Consider the following 24,719-nt stretch of genomic DNA (forward strand, 5'->3'; position numbering starts at 1 on the left):
CAAAATGATTTAGGGCATCTGGAGTGTGCTAAGAGTATAATGATAAAATGTTGACGCATTTCATAATTCCCCTGCCCGTCTCCATACCCTTGTGACTCATTGGAGTATCATCTGAAATGTGCATACTAGTATACAGCAGACATACAGCAGACAATGTGAGAATATGGCTTGGCCTACATTGCAAAATGAATAAATACTGGAATAAAATACAGCCAGGGAATGCTGACGAGCTAACTGGGAACATTTATGTATCTAACAATGTCCTGTGCTGTCTGTGGTGTATTTATTGTTTTTAAAATACTGTCAAGCACAGGCCAAACCTTGTTTGAAGCCTAGTCTGGCAAACTAGATCAGATTCACTAGCCAGCTCAGCAGTAAACTAACATTTACACACAGACCACACATAAACACCCCCTACTGCTGCACACACACACACGTATGCGTGTAGAGCCAGATAGAAGCAGTTCGTTTGGGGACTCTTGAGGAACCCGGCAGGGAATCAGTGGGATAATAACCATGGCATGTTCTGTATGCAGGAAGAGGGCACCTATAGCCTACAGACTTGGAAAACCTGGATTATTACCTTAATATAACCATTGACTATGCTCCTATGAATGGTACTTTCAGAGTGCTATACACACCCTTCTGTTAACCATATTTTGTAGTTGCCAGTTCAGGAATAGCCTATAAGTCCCTAACAAAACAAACAAAATGAGGTTCTCTCTTCACTTGAAGACAAAACCTAGTCCCTCACTATTTGTCAAATTCTAAATGATTTGGCACAGATCTTGGCATAAAAATTAAAAAAAATACTAGTTACCCAATTGGCTTAATCCAAATTCATTTCAGAACTGCTTAAATGTAGATCTCCATTTAATCAACAGGAAAGTGGGCTGGACGGGCTAGAGGGACAGCCATCAATATCTCTGGCTTGTCAGTCTGTGGAATAGGCTCCAGTGCGCAGCAGAAATGTGTTATATTTTCTGTTGGCAAGTAAATCCCTTCCACACGGTCCACGACACAAATGTCCCCCTCGTTCAACACAACCTGAACACCTAATGCCTTCATTTTAAATATATCCAGGGTGTTTTTCAAAAGTGTTTCACTTTATCCAAAACTGAGAAGTGGGTCTTATCCATCAGTGGTGCAAAGGCTGTGGCAGTGACAATTTCTTATGGGTTTTATCCCACCAATTATAGCATTTTTATAAGTTTCACTCAGAAACAGTCAATGGCCTATGCTAAATCCAAAATACAACCATTTAGGAAAACTCAGATTTGCACTAGCAAAACCCATCTATTGCAGTAGAGAGCTTTGAAAGGTGGATGGAAAAATATCAAACAAACTAAGCCTTGGTGTCCAACACTTTTTAATATGGAAAATGACAGCTAAGGTAAAACACATTAGTTAACTTTTCATACAAGAATTTAAAAATACCTAACTAATCACAACAATAAAACATAGTACAGTTAAAACATCTATACACAGGAAAATGTACACAATATAAAACACATATATACACTCTTTCAATATATTATTATATAGAGATTTTGTTTCTTTACCTTTAAAAACTGAAAGCCAAGCAGCTTGAAGAGGGAGTGTTTCACCTAACTGATAACTATCACACTTGGATGCAGTGAAAAGTACAGAGAATATCACACTTAAACCAAATACATATGGATAGGTAGTATTTTCAGTTAGTTGTTGGATCATCCCATTTAAACATACATATTTTCAGTAAATATGACAACACAGAGGAACTAAATGTGTAGTGTTAACTGTTTGGTGCCAAATGATGATACTGTAAAGAAGATTGTGTCTTTCATTTCCACAAAGGTCTCTGCACTATAATAGACCATTTTCACCATCTTCAGCCTGATAGGCCTACTTTCTATGATTGTGATGTCTGGCAGGGTTGTGTGCATCGTGACGTATTCCCAACAAACATGAAATATTTACAAAGATGACTTTTGATAAGCTGTCTTACATCCAGGCTCACAGACGACAACAACAGTGTTATGATGAATCTCAAATTTCAAGCATCCTGTAACAGTCTTAATCCAATTTACAAACAGTGTGAAAATGGAAAGAGCATTACGCACTTAACCATCGACAGATCCCACATGATTGTGTGCATTCAGACTCATACTCAATTAAGTGGCAGATGCTGGCAGCCATCATGTATTTGGGGGACAAGAAGCATTGGGATCCTTTTTGAGTGTTAAATCCTTCAAACGGTTCAGTGACAGGAAAAGAACCACAACATTCACAAATGCAAAAGAAAAACATCTCTGACTTCTAGGCTTCTGTCCTCAAGTTGGGGTCACTTCAACTTTCAGTCCTATTTTCCCTTTACAAAAGCAGCAGAACCAGAAGCAGGAATGTGACCAGACTGGGGGTGGCTGTAGCCAGTATGTGTGGCCCGCCTCTGTTGAGTTGGACACTAGGAGTCCTCGGAGAGTTCTGCTTCAGTTTGCTGGGAGGAAGGGCCTTCAGATCCTCCAGGGCCCCGTAGGCTGCCATGGAGAACTCAGGGTCCCCCGTGGTGAGCAGGTCAAACACACAGGACTGGAAGTACACGTCCTCCACCTGCAGGGTCTCCCTGCACTTGGCCGTGGCGCGCTCCACTGTGTAGGTCTGGTGTGGGGGCAGGAGGGGCCCCAGCTCGGGGTTAGACCCAGAGCCCGGGAGGCGGGGGTGAAGAGGCTGGCGCCCCAGCATGTGCTCCTTGATGAGCTCGTTGCGCGGGCATCCGTGCAGACAGAGCTGCAGCCCACTGTTCTCTTCAGAAAAGTCAAGGGTGTCCTCCGGCATGCGGATGGCAAAGGTAAGGTATCGGCCCACCCGGCGCACTATGATGGACGTCCCGATGTAGCGGGCCTGGATCTTCACCAGGCGGCCCCCGGAGCCGCCCTTCTCTACGATCCACAGACTGCCCCCCTCCCCGCCACTCCGTGTGCCATCCTGGAAGGCAGAGGGTAGGTCCTCTGTGGTGGCCTGGTACACCTTCTGCTCCGTACAGCCATGGTACGACTTGAAGATCACCGTTATCTGAAAGACACAAACAAAGAGATGCCAGTGACTGAAAGTCTGTTCCTGATTTCACTGGAGGCAATTAAATGAACATCTACCCTTCTACTCTTTCAATAGTACTGCATGAAGGTCAAATCTGTTGAAAGTTGTGTCCTGCATACAGGTACACAGATTACTAATAGGTCTACTAAGCAGCAGAACAATCAGAAGCATTCAAAAGGTGTAATACTATGTTGAGCCACAGTATGTCAGTAGGACCTTCACTTTTTATGACAAGGGGAACAGTTCATTTCAAAGTTTGAAAACCCAAATTCCTGTCTTTCTCTTGGAAAAGGTATACAACTATTGTGTAATCTGAAGGAAGGAAAGCACCGTGAGCAGAAATATTCATTATGCCCTTTATTTTACAGTAAATATGGACTAGAAAACATCACTAATACATAGATGATGTCTTGTCCCACCAATTTAGAGATAATCAACCCCAAAGAAACAACTAGGCCTACTCAATATGTGCTTTCTAAAACAAATATCAATGTAAATGTCATAAACCATTGCATATGTATGGCTCCATACTTTTTCTTGAGAGAGTGCAGGATCAAACAAACACAGCTGTCTGATAGACCCATAAATCAGAAATACCTTCCACTACAACTGCCACAGGGTCTGGACTACTCTCTGACAACTCTGGAGTCCAGTCTGGATATTTTGTACTAGGCCGACATTTCTTCAAAGCTGTTCTTAGAAGAGGTGGCTATGGTTAACTTTACAGTTATGGGGATACTGTTTTTGGTGAACGATTTCCTTTCTGTACTGTAACAGTTGAAAATGACCCCAATTCAAGCAGACGGTGGTGGCATGTGGGTGTTGGCACCGGCACCCTGACTTACAGCTTTGTATTTTTCTCCTCATATGCACTGAAATCTCTCTGGTTCTCTCTTTAGTAGTGTTTGGGCGGCAGGGTAGCCTAGTGGTTAGAGCGTTGGACTAGGTTGCAAGTTCAAATCCCCGAGCGGACAAGGTACAATTCTGTCGTTCTGCCCCTGAACAGGCAGTTAACCCACTGTTCCTAGGCCGTCATTGAAAATAAGATTATTTTCTTAACTGACTTGCCTAGTTAAATAAATAAAAAATAAAAACTTTGAAAACATATGCAATTTAGCGAAGGTTATTTAGTAAACTTCTTGAGGTTCATGGATTTCAACAAACTCTGATATGAAAGAAACTTGCAGACCACAGTTAGTATAACTTTGTTGTTATAGAATCTAGCCTATATGATTTGGCCTAGGCCAATTTCTATTGGTGTTCTCAATCTGGCTAGTCCAAAACCAAATCGTTAGTGCTGTTGCTTGTAATTCACATGAGCTGAAAATAACAGTACTGATAAAAATAGATTCTCTTAGAAAATAAGCAAATGTGGCAAGGTGGGCTAGTTAGCACTAGTAAAATTGATAGTAGGCTTACTTTTTAGTGTCTACCAAGTGTTGTATTCATCTAGTGCATATCTACAAATAATACGTTGAGCTCCAAGTATGGTCTTCAGTATAAATATAGCCAAAGAACCAGACTTAAATTCAGACTTCAGATTATATTAAGAAAAGACAAACTCAATCAGTAGAATCAAAAATATGCTGCTTCTACCAAACAACTTCGTTATTTTTCCAAATAATTTCATATTTACACAAAAAGACTTGTTAATTATTTGACTAGAGAGCTGAAAAAGGTTATCCAACTGTGGGAGAGGAAAATGTTTGAACAAGCGTTAATCACTACCATATGACTACCCATGTGTTAAAGGTAAAGCGCTCAAGCATGTCCCTGATCCAACCCCACTGAATGACCCAGTCTTTCCACTGGTGTCTGGAAGAGAAAAGGTCAGAGGTAGGGTGCCTGGAGGCAGTAGAGACAGATTGATTCCTAACTTGAGATAATATTTCTATATATTGAACCATCGTTCAATGTATGACATACAGTGCCTTGCGAAAGTATTCGCCCCCCTTGAACTTTGCGACCTTTTGCCACATTTCAGGCTTCAAACATAAAGATATAAAACTGTATTTTTTTGTGAAGCATCAACAACAAGTGGGACACAATCATGAAGTGGAACGACATTTATTGGATGTTTGAAACTTTTTTAACAAATCAAAAACTGAAAAATTGGGCGTGCAAAATTATTCAGCCCCTTTACTTTCAGTGCAGCAAACTCTCTCCAGAAGTTCAGTGAGGATCTCTGAATGATCCAATGTTGACCTAAATGACTAATGATGATAAATACAATCCACCTGTGTGTAATCAAGTCTCTGTATAAATGCACCTGCACTGGGATAGTCTCAGAGGTCTGTTAAAAGCGCAGAGAGCATCATGAAGAACAAGGAATACACCAGGCAGGTCCGAGATACTGTTGTGAAGAAGTTTAAAGCCGGATTTGGATACAAAAAGATTTCCCAAGCTTTAAACATCCCAAGGAGCACTGTGCAAGCAATAATATTGAAATGGAAGGAGTATCAGGCCACTGCAAATCTTTGCAAGACCTGGCCGTCCCTCTAAACTTTCAGCTCATACAAGGAAAGACTGATCAGAGATGCAGCCAAGAGGCCCATGATCACTCTGGATGAACTGCAGAGATCTACAGCTGAGGTGGGAGACTCTGTCCATAGGACAACAATCAGTCGTATATTGCACAAATCTGGCCTTTATGGAAGAGTGGCAAGAAGAAAGCCATTTCTTAAAAATATCCATAAAAAGTGTTGTTTAAAGTTTGCCACAAGCCACCTGGGAGACACACCAAACATGTGGAAGAAGGTGCTCTGGTCAGATGAAACCAAAATTGAACTTTTTGGTAACAATGCAAAACGTTATGTTTGGCGTAAAAGCAACACAGCTCATCACCCTGAACACAGCATCCCCACTGTCAAACATGGTGGTGGCAGCATCATGGTTTGGGCCTGCTTTTCTTCAGCAGGGACAGGGAAGTGGGTTAAAATTGATGGGAAGATGGATGGAGCCAAATACAGGACCATTCTGGAAGAAAACCTGATGGAGTCTGCAAAAGACCTGAGACTGGGACGGAGATTTGTCTTCCAACAAGACAATGATCCAAAACATAAAGCAAAATCTACAATGGATGCAGAATGCTGTGGTAGCCATGCTGGTTAAGCGTGCCTTGAATTCTAAATAAATTACAGACAGTGTCACCAGCAAAACACCCCCACACTGCCCCCTCCATGCTTCATTGTTGGAACCACACATGCGGAGTTCATCCTTCACCAACTCTGCGTCTCACAAAGACACGGTGATTGGAACCAAAAATCTCAAATTTGGACTCATCTGCTCAAAGGACAGATTTCCACCGGTCTAATGTTCATTGCTCATGATCTAATGTACATTGCTCGTGTTTCTTGGCCCAAGCAAGTCTCTTCTTATTATTGGTGTCCTTTAGTAGTCGTTTCTTTGCACCAATTCGAACATGAAGGCCTGATTTACGCAGTCTCCTCTGAACAGTTGATGTTGAGATGTGTCTGTTAATTGAACTCTGTGAAGCATTTATTTGGGCTGCAATCTAAGGTGCAGTTAACTCTAATGCAGCGGTAACTCGGTTTTCTGTCCTGTGGTGGTCCTCATGAGAGCCAGTTTCATCATAGCGCTTTATGGTTTTTGCAACTGAACTATAATGTCAATATTTCATCCCGCCAGGCTCGACACAAAACTCAGAAATAACGATATAATTCATGCCTTACCTTTGACGAGCTTCTTCTGTTGGCACTCCAATATGTCCCATAAACATCACAAATGGTCCTTTGTTTGATTAATTCCGTCGTTATATATCCAAAATGTCCATTTATTTGGTGCGTTTGATCCAGAAAAACACCGCTTCCAACTCGCGCAACATGACTACAAAATCTAATAAATTACCTGTAATCTTTGCCCAAACATTTCAAGCAACTTTCCTAATACAACTTCAGGTATTTTTAAACGTAAATAATCGATAAAATATAAGACGGGATAAACTGCGTTCAATAGCGGATAAAAACAAAGTGGAGCGAGCTTTCAGGTCATGCGGCCCTGACAAACAGTACACTAGGGTCGACCCTCGTTCTGAACAGCCCTACTTCTTCATTACACAAAGGAAAAACATCAACCAATTTCTAAAGACTGTTGACATCCAGTGGAAGCGATAGGAACTGCAAGCAAGTGCCTTAGAAATCTAGATCCCCATAGAATAACCCATTGAAAAGAGTGACCTGAAAAAATATTTTCCCTAGATGGTTTGTCCTTGGAGTTTCGCCTGCCAAATACGTTCTGTTATACTCAGACATGATTCAAACAGTTTTAGACACTTCAGAGTGTTTTCTATCCAAATCTACTAATGATATGCATATCCTAGCTTCTGGGCCCGAGTAGCAGACAGTTTATTTTGGGAACGCTTTTTATCCGGACATGAAAATACCGCCCCCTAGCCTAGAGATGTTAAAGTAATGATGGACTGTAGTTTCTCTTTGCTTCTTTGAGCTGTTCTTGCCATAATATGGACTTGGTTCTTGCCATAATATGGACGTGGCTATCTTCTGTATAGCACACAACAACTGATTGGCTCAAACAAATTAACAAGCCACACCAGTTAATTGAAATGCATTCCAGGTGACTACCTCATGAAGCTGGTTGAGAGAATGCCAAGACTGTGCAAAGCTGTCATCAAGGCAAAGGGTGGCTACTTTGAAGAACCTCAAATATGAAATATATATATATTTCTTTTACCCCTTTTTCTCCCCAATTCCGTGGTATCCAAATGTTAGTAGCTACTATCTTGTCTCATCACACAACTCCCGTACAGGCTCGGGAGAGACGATGGTTGAAAGTCATACGTCCTCCGATACACAACCCAACGAAGCCGCACTGCTTCTTAACACAGCACGCATCCTACCCGGAAGCCAGCCGCACCAATGTGTCGGAGGAAACACTGTGCACCTGGCAACCTTGGTGCGCCCTGCTGGTGCGCGATGAGACAAGGATATCCCTACCGGCCAAACCCTCCCTAACCCGGACGACGCTAGGCCAATTGTGTGTCGCCCCACAGACCTCCCTGTCGCGGCCGGTTACGACAGAGCCTGGGCGCGAACCCAGAGTCTCTGGTGGCACAGCTGGTGGCACAGCTGGCGATGCAGTAGAGCACCCTTAACCACTGCACCACCTGGGAGGACCTATAATATATTTTGATTTGTTTAACCTTTTGCGTGTAGGGGGCAGTATTTTCTTTTTTGACAAAAAAAAACATACCCATTTGAAACTGCCTATTTCTCAGGGATGGGTAGCGTCAAGAAATTAACACTTTTTTTGGTTACTACATGATTCCATGTGTTATTTCATAGTTTTAAATGTCTTCACTATAATTCTACAATGTAGAAAATAGTAAAAATAAAGAAAAACCCTTGAATGAGTAGGTGTGTCCAAACGTTTGACTGGTACTGTACATTAAAAATGCAGGTATCTTTGTTATGATTGAGCCCTGAGTTTTTCAGTGTTTTAATGACATTACTGTCAGCAACATGACCAGATGTGAACCCACAGCACAGCTTACCTTGCTGGTGGCGGTGGCACTGGAGCCCAGAACAACAGGCACGTTAGTCACCTGCACTGACAGGTAGCGGTTATCGATGAGAGGCCATGCCCCCTCCACCTTGCACGTCTGGAACTCGTCGCGGAAAGTCCGCAGGTGCGGGTCCCCGAATAATCCACAGTGGGCGTACTTCTTCCCCTGGCCTGCGGGGCCCAAGGCCAGCACACGGCTCTCGTAGTCGCATAGCTCGGACACGGCAGGCCTGGAGGTGCTGGTGGCCTTGGCCGAGGAGGTGGGCCCGTCGCTGGAGCAGTTTTGCTGGGAGAAGAGCTCCTTGATGCGGAACACAGCTGAGTGGTAGACCAGGTCGCCCCTGCAGCTGCGCGCCGTGCGTCGGGTACACAGGGCGTAGGCGCGCAGGGCGATGCAGTAGTCCACATCGGACAGGGAGTCCTCTTGGAGACCACTAGAGGGCGAGGTAGAGGCCACGTACTCCGCATTGCAGCGCTGGATACGGCACTGCTGGCAGTGTGCTGTGGGGGGGGAGGAAACAGTAGGCAGGTGTTACATGTTTATCATCGCTAAAGTTGTCAACAACCCCCAATAACAGGTGACCAGAAACATTAGGGGGAAAGTATTTTATTTAGAACTTGAACCATTCATGTGTAAGTCAAAGCGAAGATATAGCTTGGCCTAGTTCATGGTAGTGTATACGAATGTGTTTTGTGTCTCAACTCATTGTAAGAGTGAACATTGATGATGAAAAAACAGCTTAACACAACTGTAACGACCATATAATAAAAAAGATGTCCAATAGAAAACACTCATTAGTTTGTTCACTGCCTAATAACTTTGTTATAGTGAATTTGCAGGGTTTAAACACATCAGCTGTACAACCTAGCTACGTGCAGCAGGACAGCCAAACTTTTCCACCTATGGAGTTTACGTCAATAAAGAGCTCATTAAAACCCAACTACACCAGCCAGCCCACACGGGAATGGTCAGTCCAAACGTATTTCCCTCAACTCACCCTCACTGAAATAACACAGCGCTTCACTGCTGGAGGAAGCCAATCTGTGTAGTTTGCTTAAGGGTGTTGAATATGGTTTGGCTGTTGCTTGGGTCAATATGGGGGGCATTAAGGAGCATGGCATATGACCACTGTATAAGAGGCTGAATTCAAACCCAAGAGGAACTGCACAAAGAGCCGTGCTTGTTCAGCATTGAGCAACAGCTGGCCAAAGATGTTGGGATTGTATAAATTTGGCACTTCCTGTGTGAAGTTATTACTCAGTACTGTGCATCTGCCAGTGAATATGTTGGGGGCGACAAGGAGACTATGTATTCCAATGTTTGATGTTTTGAGAATATTATATCTTATCTTGAAGCTCTAGATGCCAGGTGCATTTGCATTAAATCAACATAATGCCTGTGCAAGTGTCATAAGATGTCACAGATATAACACACTTAAATAAACAGCCTCAATAAGACTGAAAACAGAAATATAAACAATATTTTTTATTAACATTGAAAGAAGAGCTGACATAGGCTAATCGACAAGTCCTCCAAACTGTTTTAAATCCAAAGGGCATGATGAACTTGCCAATAATAAAAAATATTGAAATATTTTTCCCAGACAGTCCAAAAATATCCTTGGTTGCAAACTGTGAATAAATTCTCTAGTAACTGAAGCCCACATGGGTCTTGGCAACTGTTAATCAAAACTGAGATGAGTGTGAGGTCAACTCAGAAGCATTCTACCATCCCTCGTCTGATTTCCACCAATGATCTCCCTGCAAGCACTGGGGTCACCGAACTCGGCTATTATTGTCCATTTTTGACAATCACGGCATATAGAGCTATGAACAACCATGTCTATCTCTAAAGGCTCTTTATGGCCAACCTTTGACAAGAGGCAACGTGACAACCATGTCTATCTCTAAAGGCTCTTTATGGCCAACCTTTGACAAGAGGCAACGTGACAACCATGTCTATCTCTAAAGGCTCTTTATGGCCAACCTTTGACAAGAGGCAACGTGACAACCATGTCTATCTCTAAAGGCTCTTTATGGCCAACCTTTGACAAGAGGCAACGTGACAACCATGTCTATCTCTAAAGGCTCTTTATGGCCAACCTTTGACATGTCTATCTCTAAAGGCTCTTTATGGCCAACCTTTGACAAGAGGCAACGTGACAACCATGTCTATCTCTAAAGGCTCTTTATGGCCAACCTTTGACAAGAGGCAACGTGACAACCATGTCTATCTCTAAAGGCTCTTTATGGCCAACCTTTGACAAGAGGCAACGTGACAACCATGTCTATCTCTAAAGGCTCTTTATGGCCAACCTTTGACAAGAGGCAACGTGACAACCATGTCTATCTCTAAAGGCTCTTTATGGCCAACCTTTGACAAGAGGCAACGTGACAACCATGTCTATCTCTAAAGGCTCTTTATGGCCAACCTTTGACAAGAGGCAACGTGACAACCATGTCTATCTCTAAAGGCTCTTTATGGCCAACCTTTGACAAGAGGCAACGTGACAACCATGTGCGGAAAACATGGGAAAGGATTAAGAAGAGAATAGGACGAATTTGCATTTATAAAAAATATATTTCAATAGGCTTGAGAACAATTTAAGGGAAACCAAATAAACTGAACTAATCTGTGGAATAGAGGATGGCTTTAATATGTAAACAAAGGCTAGTATGTCATATTCAGTTTTATAACAATTATCATCATCCTGCTATGTACATGAATACACTCAAAATGCACAATAACCATGTCATAGCAGTCTACCACATTATGGGGAAGTAATCATTTAACTGGGGGTGATTAATGGACAATAAATATTTCATGATAATTATGCTGAACTACATTGGAAATGATTCAATTATAACCAATATAGGCTACTACAGTTTTGCAATGCGTAAACGTGGCGAAATGAAATCCATTAAATTAGAATTCATAGCGCCCAACTTTATGTGAAGTTTATCTAATGATCTATGGAGAAACGCCCCATTGATTTGTTGACCTTCCAATTTCTACCACTCTTTTTGTGAGTGATACTTGTGTAGGTAATATTATGCGAGTTTAAAGTCAAAAGGCAAATCACCACACATACACACTTTGTTTCGTTAGTTAGATGCATGTTTTGGTAACAAAGCATCCAAACGTCTGACGATGTATCGCGCATGCACACAACAAAGCTCAGGCGAATAAAACACGTCAAGTTACTTACTGCACGATGGACACATTCAGAGGCCGAGAAGTCTGACACCATGCCATGCATGGTAACAAATGAAGCATGAACACAACACCCTCTAAAGTTTCATGTTGCAAGGTAAACTAGTCACGGCACTTAACAGTTGGTTAGCGTGTTACGTGTTAAAACGTATTAGCAATGTGTTGCTACTTTGTACAAGCAACATGTTTGAACACAACGTCAATAGGTTATCAAGACAAATGCTAACGATCTTTATTAGCGGACTTTCTACAAGCTCGAACTTTATTCAAGACTTTGTGTGTGAATATAGTATCGAAAAAGTATAATCGTGAAAGCATGATCTTGAAAAAAAAATACATAATTGAAGAATGCTCGTGATTAATGTTACTTGACGGATTTAGAGAATGTAGCTAAAAGTTCGACCGAAGTAGCTCGTGTTGTCTAGCCAGCTAACTAGCAACAGCAGCAGGTTGGTTCGCGACGATGGCTGCCAGCTAGCCTGGTACAGGCCAATGACTACCGTTATATTTGAAGGTCCAGGCACACAGCAAAAGTCCGCTGATGACCGATTTAACTTATAGTAACTGTCAAACAGTAAATAGCTACAACTACATGTACATACATATACTGTAAGCAAAACACACTGCCATATTTTAGTTAATAAATATTTAAGAAAGCGAGTGTTTTTGTGAACAAGTCTCGCTCATCTTTAGCACAGCCAAGAAAGTTTTCCATCATCCATTCGCGATGCGGGGAAACTGTTTTGCATGCATCACATATGAATGTTGCCTTACCTGGTCTGAGTAGCAGCGAAAGTAAAGCCATCGTACAATTAATATAATTCCAAAGCTGCCGCTTAGCCAAGTTTTGAGGTCCGCTTCTCCCCATGCCAATCCATTCACTTAGAATGGAGTTCTTCGACTGCTGTTCATCAACGCAGTAGCTGCGGGAAATTAGACATAAATTCGTATCTTTCCCCTGTGCTGTCTTTCAAAAGGGGTCTAGTCTTCAGGGCGGCTCTACGTGGGAGGGGTCTAACAGAGTAGACCGGGATCAGAGGGGGTTGTTCGAAAATGAAACACTAATTATTCGTTAACCACTTGATATTTACATAAGCGGTTTGTGGCAATCATGGAACATTGGGACCAAGCCAATGGAAAGTGTTTCTAAAGACAATGAAGGCGGTGCAAAATATTTGTTGTGTAGTATTTGAGAGGGAGTTAAATTAACAGGTAACCAACCGGTCAGGAAAGAGTGATGATGAAAATGATAGTTCTCACATCTAAATACAGCATGATTCTTTTTGCAGCCAACGTGATTTATCTCAAGACTGAAATAGTGAAACTCTTTCTGGGGAGAGTTTGAGATATGAGTTGTAGCTATGTCCACATAGCATGCCCCTCTGCACTATAACGCATTCAGCTGTGGCAGTTGTCCTGTTTGAGCTCCCTGGGTCTCAACAGAGCTGCGGAGCAAATTGCCCAATGCAAACAATCGTATTGTTTCTCTGCTCTAAGCATGACATTACTTCCTCCAACTGCTGAAGAAAATTCTCACCCAGGATGACAATGGTGTCATTAATGTCTAGCTTTGCTATTGATGCTAGGTGTTACATGGTGGTAAACGACCCTAGGTTTGAATACAGATGTGTCACATATATCAGCATGAAAGCATGAAGGGAGTGAGCTTCAAGATACTTTTGTCACTTTGCTATTAGGCTGAATCTTTGTAAGGCGAGGCAGGTCATGTCATACAAGTTCAGAGGTGACATGTGTTAATGTATGCATACATGGATTTGCATATGGAAAATTATAAGGTAACAATGATGCTGAAATGTACACTTCATGGCCAAAAGTATGTAGACACCCCTTCAATTTAGTGGATTTGGCTATTTCAGCCACACCTGTTGCTGACGGGCTCCCGAGTGGCACAGCTGTCTAAGGCACTGCACCCCAGTGCTAGAGGCATCACTACAGACACACTGGTTCAAATCCAGGCTGTATCACAACCGGCTGTAATTGGGTCCCATAGGGCGGCGCACAATTGGCCCAGCGTTGTCCGGTTTTGGCCAGTGTAGGCTGTCATTGTAAATAAGAATTAGTTCTTAACTGACTTGCCTAGTAAACATTTAAAAAATACTTCAAAGTAAAAACATAGTTCTGTTTTGAAATATTTATTAACTAATTTCCAGATATCTTCTAAATTACCCACAATGCACGATTTCTCAACGTCATATGGAGAATCTACTCTGTGCTACCGAGTTCGAATGCTAGCTCGGTAGGTAGCTCAAGCTGACTAATGTTAGCCACTAGCCATGCTAGCCACACAAGCTCACAGAACGGGACTGGGTGCTGAAGCATGTAGTGCGTACAAACTGTCTGTCCTCCGTTGCAACACTCGCTACCGATTTCCAAACTGCCTCTGGAAGCAACATCAGCACAAGAACTGTTTGTCGAGAGCTTAATGAAATGGGTTTCAATGGCAGAGCAGCCGCACACAAGCTTAAGATCACCATGCGCAATGCCAAGCATCGGCTGGAGTGGTGTATAGCTCGACTCAATTGGACTTTGGAGCAGTGCAAACGCGTTCTCTGGATTGATGAATCACGCTTCACCATCATTTTCAGTGGAAATTGTTAAAAGTCATCCTTGTGCATAGACTTGGTTTGTTTAACTTCGCAGTCATTGGTTTTTGTTTGGCATACATTTTAAATTGAGAAGTCTCAGCATCACTCTGTTACTATGGAATTGCTCATATGTTACCCTGGATGTTGTTTCATACCGGGGGTCACTAAGCATTGCCAGAGATGGTAAATCTGGTCAATATGTGGCATTTCCCCCTTAGTATTACATCTCTATAAAGATGAACAGCTTGTCATTTGAACATACACAATACAGGAGAGAAACTTTTCCATTCATTATTTTCTCTCAGTTAACCTCTGCTATTATTTTTTCCATTCCATTTTCAGTTAGTAACTTGTATGTTACTCCTCCATTTGTGGCCAACTTTCCATCCCTTGCCTCGAACGACACTGCGTCTTTCATTTGCACAGCTGCAAAGCTGGGTCACCAATGCAGAGCTTAAAGAATCAGTGGGTTTTGATGCATGACCACCACAGTGTTCCTGTGGTTATCGTGTCATGTGATTGTACATTTTTTTATGGATAACCAATTACCCAATCAAATATTGGTGTAAAGAAGATCAACAATCATATTCTGCATAATTTCTTAATTGGGTTTAAAACTGAATTAACTCGAACAATTTGGACATTCTGTGCACTGGGCGACATACCTTTTCTGACTTTATTGAAAGCAACTGAACTTAGACAGGTATTGGATCACTGGTTCATCTTTTCACATGATGGCTCCTCTGGCCCACACAATTGTGTGATTCAGGTGCTGTGTCAGTCTTGTGAAAGGTCTTCACAGTCCTTGTCGATGTGGGGTTAATATACAGTGCCTTCGGAAAGTATTCTGACTACTTGATTTTTTCCACATTTTGTTACATTACAGCTTTATTCTAAAATGGGTGAAAGAAAAAAATCCCCTCCGCAATCTACACACAATATCCTATAATGACAAAGCCAAAACAGGTTTTTTGAATTGTTTGCACGTATTCAGCCCCTTTGCTATGAGAATCAAAATTGAGCCCAGGTGCATCCTGGTGCATCCTGTTTCCATTGATCATCCTTGAGATGTTTCTAGAACTTGATTGGAGTCCACCTGTGGTAAACTCAAATGATTGGACATGATTTGGAAAGGCAAGCACCTGTCGATATAAGGTCCCACAATTGAAAGTGCATGTCAGAGCAAAAACCAAGCCACGAGGTCGAAGAAATTGTCCATAGAGTTCCGAGACAGGATTGTGTCGAGGCACAGATCTGTGGAAGGGTACCAAAACATTTCTGCAGCATTGAAGGTCCCCAAGAACACAGTGGCCTCCATCATTCTTAAATGGAAGATGTTTGGAACCACCAAGACTCTTCCTCGAGCTGGCCGCCAGGCAAAACTAAGCAATCGGGGGAGAAGGGCCTTGGTTAGGGAGTTGACTAAGAACCTGATGGTCACCCTGACAGAGTTCCTCTGTGGAGATGAGAGAGCCTTACAGAAGGACAACTATATCTGCATCACTCCACCAATTAGGCCTTCATGGTAGAGTGGCCAGACAGAAGCCACTCCTCAGTAAAAAGGCACATGACAGCCCGCTTAGAGTCTTCCAAAAGGCACCAAAATACTCTCAGACCATGAGAAACAAGATTCTCTGGTCTGATGAAACGAAGAATGAACTCTTTGGCCTGAATGCCAAGCGTTACCTCTGGAGGAAACCTGTCACCGTCCATACGGTGAAGCATCTTGCTTTAGGGATGTTTTTCAACGGCAGGGACGGAGCAAAGTACAGAGAGATCCTTGATGAAAACCTGCTCCGGAGCACTCGGGACCTCAGATTGGGGCGAAAGTTCACCTTCCAACAGGATAACGACACTAAGCACACAGCCAAGACAATGCAGGAGTGGCTTCGGGACACGTCATTGAATGTCCTTGAGTGGTCCAGCCAGAGCCCGGACTTGAACCTGATCGAACATCTCTGGAGAGACCTTAAAATAGCTGTGCAGCAACGCTCCCCACCCAACCTGACAGAGCTTGAGAGGATCTGTGGAGAGGAAAGGGAGAAACTCCCCAAATACAGGTATTCCAAGCTTGTAACATCATACCCAAAAAGACTTGATGCTGTAATCGCTGCCAAAGTACTGAGTAAAGGGTCTGAATACTTACATTTAAAAAAATAAATGAGCAAACATTTCTAAAACCTTTTTGTTGCTTCGTCATCATAGGGTATTCAAATCAAATCAGGCGGTACACAATGCAAATAGTCTGGGGATCCATTTAATTACCTGTTCAGGAGTCTTATGGCTTGGGGGTAAAAGCTGTTGAGAAGCCTGGTGTAGAGGTCCTGGATGGCAGGCAGCTTAGCCCTGGTGATGTTCTGGGCCGTATGCACTACCCTCTGTAGTGACTTGCGCTCGGAGGCCGAGCAGTTGACGTACCAGGCAGTGATGCAACCAGTCAGTATGCTCTCGATGTTGCAACTGTAGAACCTTTTGAGGATCTGAGGACCCAAGCCAAATATTTTCAGTCTCCTGAGGGGGAATAGGTTTTGTCGTGCCCTCTTCACGACTGTCTTGGTGCGTTTTGACCATTCTAGTTTCTTGGTGATGTGGAAACCAAGGCACTTGAAGCTCTAAACCTGCTCCACTACAGCCCCATCGATGAGAATGGGGGCGTGCTCGGTCCTCCTTTTCCTGTAGTCCACAATCATCTCATTTGTCTTGATGACGTTGAGGGATACGTTGTTATTCTGGCACCACCCGGCCAGGTCTCTGACCTCCAGGCTTACCACTGTTGTGTCATCTGCAAACTTAATGATGATGTTGGAGTTAGGCAGGTTACCTTGGTGCTCTTGGGCACAAGGACTATGGTGGACTGCTTGAAGTATGTTAGTTTTACAGAATCAATCAGGGAGGGACATGTTGAAAACGTTTGTAAAGACACCTGCCAGTTGGTCAGCACATGCCCGGAGCACATGTCCTGGTAATCCATCTGGCGCAGCGGCCTTGTGAATGTTGACCTGTTGAAAGGTCTTACTTACGTCGGCTACGGAGAGAGGGATCACACAGTCGTCCGGAACAGCTGATGTTCTCATGCATGCTTCAGCTTTGCTTGCCTCGAAGCGAGCATAAAATGATTTAGCTCGTCTGGTAGACTTGTGTCACTGGGCAGCTCACGGCTGTGCTTCCCTTTGTAGTCTGTAGTAGTTTGCAGGCCCTGCCACATTCTACGAGCGTCGGACCCGGTGTAGTACGATTCAATCTTAGTCCTGTATTGGCGCTTTGCCTGTTTGATGGTTCGTTGGAGGGCATAGCAGGATTTTTTTATAAGCATCTGGGTTGGAGTCCCGCACCTTGAAAGCGGCAGATCTATCCTTTATCTCAGTGCGAATATTGCCTGTAATCCATGGCTTCTGGTTGGGGTATGTACTTATATACAGTCACTGTGGGGACAACGTCCTCAAATAATCACGGAACATATTTCAGTCTGTGACAACCTTTGTTATGAATAAATCCACATGCGTTGCTACAATATTTAATGTCTTTTAAACCTAATGAATATCTAAAAACTTGTGCAGCAGGGGGTTTGAAATGTGTCCGTTTATGAACCAGCCATAGACCAAGACCAAAATTAGCTGAACAAACACGTTTTTAAAATTGAAAATTAATACATTTTAGAATAAGGCTGTAACGTAACAAAATGTGGAAAAAGTCAAGTGGTCTGAGTACTTGCCGAAGGCACTGTATATAGTGGAGGGAGAAATGAAGACATCTCAACCCAAGTGGAATGTTTGGATTGTTCTGTTTTGCCAGAAAGGTACAGTGGATACACTGTGCCAAGTCTGTCCCCTGTGGGTCAATTTTATCATGTTTGTTCAGCTAATTTTGGTCTTGAATGTGCAAGCCAGCCTATACCCTATAATGTAAACTCCTACAGAAATAACTTCAAATGTATTACTTCAAATTAATCCAAATAATTTGCACTCGTGACTACTGGTTTTAATTACATTTTCAGCCAATTTACAAGTAAATACTTTATGAATGTATTGATGTTACAAATCAACATACACGGTTGTTAGCCAACTAGCCTGCTAACGTTAGCCCTACTAGCCTGCTAACATTAGCCCAGCCAGCCTTCTTACATTAGCACTGAATGAGTCAGCCAGTTGTTATCAACACTTAGCTTGTAGCTACATTAAAGTTAACCAAAGTTTTGGAAATACGGTGATATTTATATATCCATCTAAACAATTATCAAAGCACGTTAGCTATATTCAGTTATCTTAGCCAGCAAGCCAGCCTGCCAACTAGCTATTAGCCTAGCCAGCCTAGCCAACCACCATGAACACAACTAACACAACATGGTGTTGTTACATTGGTGAGTATAAACTCATGCTTCCTACGCTTTAAGATGTTTTCTAATTTCTCTCCCTCATCAGGATGGAGGACAATGAAAAATCACAGAAATATCAAATAAAGGCAGACCAATCAATTAGTTATAGTGTTTTTACTGATATCAATGTTCCTTTATTAATTATTAAGTGATTCAAACTTGGTAATGAAATCTCTACAATTGAATTGCCTACAATGGGAAATTGTGGTAGACACAAACCACAATTGGGCTCACAAGTTTGGACAGCACTGTACAGCACAGTAGAGCGCAGTATAGTTCAGGACAATAAACTAGAGTTGAGTACACTATAATGTACTGCATTGTGCTATACTGTACTGAACTACACTTTCCTGAACTCTGCTGTTCTGTAATGTGCTCTACTGTACTCTGAGCTTTACTGTGCTCTACTTTGATGTCAAAACTTGTGAAACATAGGCGTCTATGATTGGTTCAGATTTGGTCCGGTCTGGACCAACCAAATTTGCTCTTGTTAGGAGGCAGAGCACATTAAAATAATAGCCAGTTTGTAGAATAATGCCCAAATATGCAAATTAAGATATTGCATATTTCTACTTTTTTGTGTACCAATTTAGGATACATCACCATGAAGAAGAGAATGACACATTCATAGCCATAATTATGCATTTCTGTGTCGTACAGATCAGGGACCCATGATGAAATTCTGTTACTACAATTCCATTACAGGGCGTGTAAATCCACTTCACTTACTGTAGTTCAATAATTAAAATAGACTTTTCAAAGTCAATTTGTTAAGTCATAGCTGACACCCCATTCTTTCTGCAGACATTGTTGAATCTAAATTCGGTGCAGATATTTTGGAAAACGTGGACACGTTAAAAAAATGTTCCCATAGAAAAAAAGGAATAAGGGGAGAGTTGCCTAACTGACAAAAACATGGGGTTGGAAGAGAATGAGTATTGTGGGTAAGGAAACTAGAAGTAAAGAAGAGTGAAAGGGTTTTGAGAGTCAGACAGAGAGAAAGATCCCCAGGATTATGGCAATTGTAGCTTAGAAGAGAAGAGTGAAATGAGAAGGCAGCTATATTGGAGACTGTGAGTGAGGAGGAGTGTGTAGCAGCAGGAGAGAGGGAGGAGAGAGGGGGAAGAAAGGGAGAAGGATTGGGTTTCCTCTGACTGTGTCTGGGCAGCTCCACATGTTCCACATTAAGGTCCTAACACTGCAGGACCAACTAGGCTTACACACCGTGCTGCTTGTTCTGTTATTAGGCCCATCGTGCTGTGGTCGAGTAGAAACCTAAACTTGGTCAGTGCTATAGACCGTCTCCTCTCTCCTGAAATCCTTTGCAAACTATAGTGAACAAAAATATAATCACAACATGCAACAATTTCAGTGATTTTACTGAGTTACAGTTCATATAAGGAAATCAGTCAATTGAAATAGATGAAAACGCCGAATCTAACAATTTCACATTACTGGGCAGGGGCACAGCCTCGGATGGGCCTGGGAGGCATAAGCCCACCCATTGGGGAGCCAGACCCACTGACTGGGAAACAAGGCCCGACCAATCAGAATGGGTTTTTCCACACAAAAGTGCTTTATTACAGACAGAAATACTCCTCAGCACCCACCACCCCTCCCTCCCTCAAACGATCCCACAGGTGAGGAAGCCGGATGTGGAGGTCCTGGGCTAGCGTGGTTACACATGGTCTGCGTTTGGGAGGCCGGTTGGACGTACTGACAAATTCTTTAAAATGACGTTGGCGGTGGCTTATGGTAAAGGAATGAACATTCAAATATTTGGAAACAGCTATGATGGACATTCCTGCAGTCAGCATGCCAATTGTATGCTCCCTCAATACTTGAGACATCTGTGTGATTCTGTTGTGTGAAAAACTGCACATTTTAGAGTAGCCTTTTGTTGTCCCCAGCACAAGGTGCACCTTCTTGATATGCCACACCTGTCAGGTGGATGAATTATATTGGCAAAGGAGATCTGCTCACAGGGATGTAAACACATTTGTGCAAAACAATTAAGATAAATAGGTTTTTTATGCGTATGGAACATTTGTAGAGTCTTTTATTTCAGCTCATGAAACATGGGACCAACACTTTACATGTTGTGGTTATATTTGTGTTCAGTGTAGTATACACCCCTTGTTTAGAGCAATCCTCTTCTAAAAGTTTATGATCTTAAATAAACTGTTTTTTGTTTTATTTCACACTAATTTGTCCACTAAAATCCAGATGTAGCCTCCTGTGTTCTATTTATTATTGTCAAATATTACACAAAATAGTTTGTTCTCCATATCCCCCTTCCCCGGCAAATATTGTAATGTAAATTGTTTGAGTGCCTTCCTTGTATTTATGTGAACCTGCAAGTAAGCATGTACTGTGTTCACCATGTGTTCCTGTGCATATGACAAATAAACTTAACTTGAACTTGATGTTTTGTGATAAAATCTGAAAATAGAATCTAGATAAATGCTTTATTTGGTATTTTGGTATTTTATTAGGATTCCCATTAGCTGTTGCGAAAGCAGCAGCTACTCTTCCTGTGGTCTACACAAAACATGAAACATGACATAGTACAGAACCTGTAATATGATGGATAAGATTAAATCCTAAAGTGGAAAGTGTGCACGTTTGCTTTTCAAGTGCTCCTGTCTGGGGTGAAGTGGCCTAGTTACCCTAGTACCTTGTTTGTATGAGTGAGCAGCAGTAGGGAGTGTGTGGCTACATGGCACCAGGGTAGGCCACTCACAGCAAAGGGACTGTTATCTGGAGGCAGATAATAGATCCAGTGGTGTGAGTGTGTACGGGGCTGCCTTGATAACATCTCCTCTCAAGGATCCCACTTACGGGCCATGATTGATACCTGACAGAGCACAGAGGGGGATCCTCACAGTGTTTTTCTAGCTGCTTTGCAGCCCTCGCTGTAGGAGGCCATGCATGCATCTGCGCCTGAGTCAACATAAGTTGTTATCAAGGAGCTGTATATCTACTTTTAGCGTCTAGGGTCAAAACACGACCCTACCAAGCAGCACTGCTTGACCCGGCCCGCCTCAAGGAGTTGCTCGAGTGCGATTGTACAAGGAAATCTCGGCCAGCCAAACCCTCCCCTAACACTGGGCCAATTGTGCGCCGCCTCATGGGTCTCCCAGTCACGGCCTGCTGTGACACAGCCAGGGATCAAAACTGGGTCTGTTGTGATGCCTCAAGCACTGAGATGCAATACCTTAGACCGCTGCGCCACTTAGGAGGGCTATGCTTTTAGAACAAGTTATGTGGTCACTGGTTTTTATTAGCAAATCATTTTTTAAATTCATACTTGTATTGGCAGAAAATGTGAAGGCAGTTCTGTCATGAGGTCACCATTTCAGATCTCCTATCTGAAAAAATGAAGTTTGCATAGACTAACTGTTGATCAAGAGTAGATAAAACATCAAATCAATTGTTATTGGTTGCGTACACATCGCAGATGCAGCGAAATGCTTATGTATCTAACGCCAACAGTGAAGTAATACCGAACAATATACATAAATCAAAAAAAGCCAAAGAAAGGAATTAAGAAATATATCAGAAGAAGCAATGTCAGAGTCCGGAATATAAATATATATGTATATGATGGTGCGTATAGACAGTATATGAATAGAAAAGGTGTGTACAGCAGTAGTTAGATGAGTCTTGACTAGGAAATTAAGTGGGTAAAACAATATGGAAACATTATTTCAGTGACCAGTGTTCAATTAATCAAACTTTGTTCATGACTGTATTATCTTGACTAGGGGCATACAATAAAACCATATTCTGTCTATAAACCCTTAACCTAATCCTAATCTAAAAAGAAAATATCACAGAAGTTTCTGTTCATCTCTCACCCTAACAATAAGCCTCCTCAACAGAACAAATGTTGACATAGCGTCAAGCTCAGTGCCTTTCAATAGACAGTCAACTAACAGGTAACCTTAGATTTTGTGTCAGGGGGTCTTCCTGCACCGATCAAATCCAAATCATATCAAATTGTATTGGTCACATACACATGGTTAGCAGATGTTAATGCGACTGTAGCTAAATACTTGTGCTTCTAGTTCAAACAGTGCAGTAATATCTAACAAGTAATCTAGCAATTTTACAACTACTACCTAAGACACACAAATGTAATGGGATGGAATAAGAATATGTACGTATTTTTATTTATTTAACTAGGCAAGTCAGTTAAGAACAAATTCTTATTTACAGTGACGACCTAGGAACAGTGGGTTAACTGCCAAATTCAGGTGCAGAACAACCAGTTTTTTTTACCTTGTCAGCTCGGGGATTCAATCTAGCAAACTTTCAGTTACTGGCTCAATGCTCTAACCATTAGGCTACCTGCCGCCCCGTAATTATATCCATACATTTAGGGATGAGCGATGGCCGAGTGGCATAGGCAATATGCAATAGATGGTATACAATACAGTATATACATTTGAGATGAGTAATGTAAGATATGTAAATATTATTAAAGTGGCATTTTTTTAAAGTGACTAGTGATCCGTTTATTAAAGTGGCTAATGATGAACATATATGTAGGCAGCAGCCTCTGTGTTAGTGATGGCTGTTTAACAGTCTGATGGCCTTGAGATAGAAGCTGTTTTTTAGTCTCTCAGTCCCAGCTTTGATGCACCTGTACTGACCTTGCCTTCTGGATGGTAGCGGGGTGAACAGACAGTGGCTCAGGTGGTTGTTGTCCTTGATGATCTTTTTGGCCTTCCTGTGACATCGGGTGGTGTAGGTGACCTGGAGGGCAGGTAGTTTGCTCCCGGTGATGTGCTGTGCAGGCCGCACCACCCTCTGGAGAGCCTTGCGTTTGAGGGCAGTGCAGTTGCCTTACCAGGCAGTGATATAGCCCGACAGGATTCTCTCAATTGTGCATCTGTAAAAGTTTGTGAGGGTTTTATTTGATGAGGGATGATAGGTCAAATAATTGAAGTGCAGAATACAGAGGGAACTGATCCTTGCCCAATGGGAGAGAGTTCAGCCTGGTTTGGACAACCACAGTAAGAGGATCTCACCTTTGACCCTGACACTACCTGTGCATCTGCAGTGCAGGTGAGTCAGGAGCCAGTAAGCTCCGGGGGGCCCTGAGGTAGGAGGTGTGTGTGTGAGGATTAGCCAATGTGGGTGTAACTTTATGCAGACAGATGAACACCAAAGCTTCCCTAATCTTTCAACTGTCGTCTAACCACAAAAAGTACTTTGCCTGCATTGCACTCCCTTTCATTAGGTCATGCAAAAAAATAATATTTTGCATGGGCTGCTGTGATAGATTGTGATGATACAAGAAAAATGTGTCTTGGGTTGCAAAAAATATTTTATTGCCTTGCTAGAACATGTTTGGGCTTTCGACTCCCAATCTCTCCTGATACCCCTCCCCCACATCTCCACTCTAGGGCAGGCTGAATAGTGAGATAGAAGTCATTACAAAGTAATTTGTTGGCTGACAACACTCTTTCCCCTCGGAAATGATAGACAACTTGCTCTTAAAGGCTTCACCCATTCAAACAAAAATGATTGACCTTGGTACATACCACACGTTACAAGCTTTCAAAGTGTTTTGCTTGTTTATGGGTTACCTGAACCAGTAAAGGTACATTTTTTTGTATAAATGTTTTTGTTGTTGTTGAATATTTCCAACTCTAGTGTATACTTGTGTTCTATCATTGAACCTTCTAACCACAGACCTCTCCAACTAAGTTCTCTCTCAGCCAGAGAGAGTCAAAGCCTCCAGCGTCTGCCCCATGCTGTCACCAAAGACACCAGGATTCCTCCACTGTTTTTCTTTATACTATTTTTCTTCATTCTCCTTCTCTGTTTCTTCTCCTGCAGAAACTGTAAACCTTTGACTGAGTGCAATGACACCTAAAAACAAATCCTCTTCATTGCCCAT

The 24,719-nt window shown here is 42.4% G+C and overlaps 1 protein-coding gene and 1 long non-coding RNA gene across 2 annotated transcripts in view; one reads left to right on the forward strand and one right to left on the reverse strand.

Moving 5' to 3' along the window:
• Positions 1-1,352: 1,352 nt before the first annotated feature.
• Positions 1,353-12,865, reverse strand: LOC118359244 (repulsive guidance molecule B-like). The gene is made up of 3 exons (XM_035737661.2): positions 12,605-12,865; positions 8,606-9,117; positions 1,353-3,051 (listed from the first exon to the last, which is right to left on the reverse strand). The coding sequence occupies exons 1-3, from the start codon at positions 12,696-12,698 to the stop codon at positions 2,353-2,355; spliced, it is 1,305 nt and encodes a 434-aa protein (XP_035593554.1). The 5' UTR covers positions 12,699-12,865; the 3' UTR covers positions 1,353-2,352.
• LOC118359245 (uncharacterized) overlaps positions 11,772-24,719 on the forward strand; it is a 47,477-nt gene continuing 34,529 nt past the window's right edge. Inside the window, exon 1 of the long non-coding RNA XR_004820627.2 lies at positions 11,772-11,927. This is a non-coding gene — a long non-coding RNA (uncharacterized LOC118359245). The remainder of the gene's footprint in view (positions 11,928-24,719) is intronic.

This window comes from Oncorhynchus keta, chromosome 26, assembly GCF_023373465.1.
Source record: "Oncorhynchus keta strain PuntledgeMale-10-30-2019 chromosome 26, Oket_V2, whole genome shotgun sequence".
NCBI classification, from domain to species: Eukaryota; Metazoa; Chordata; class Actinopteri; order Salmoniformes; family Salmonidae; genus Oncorhynchus; species Oncorhynchus keta.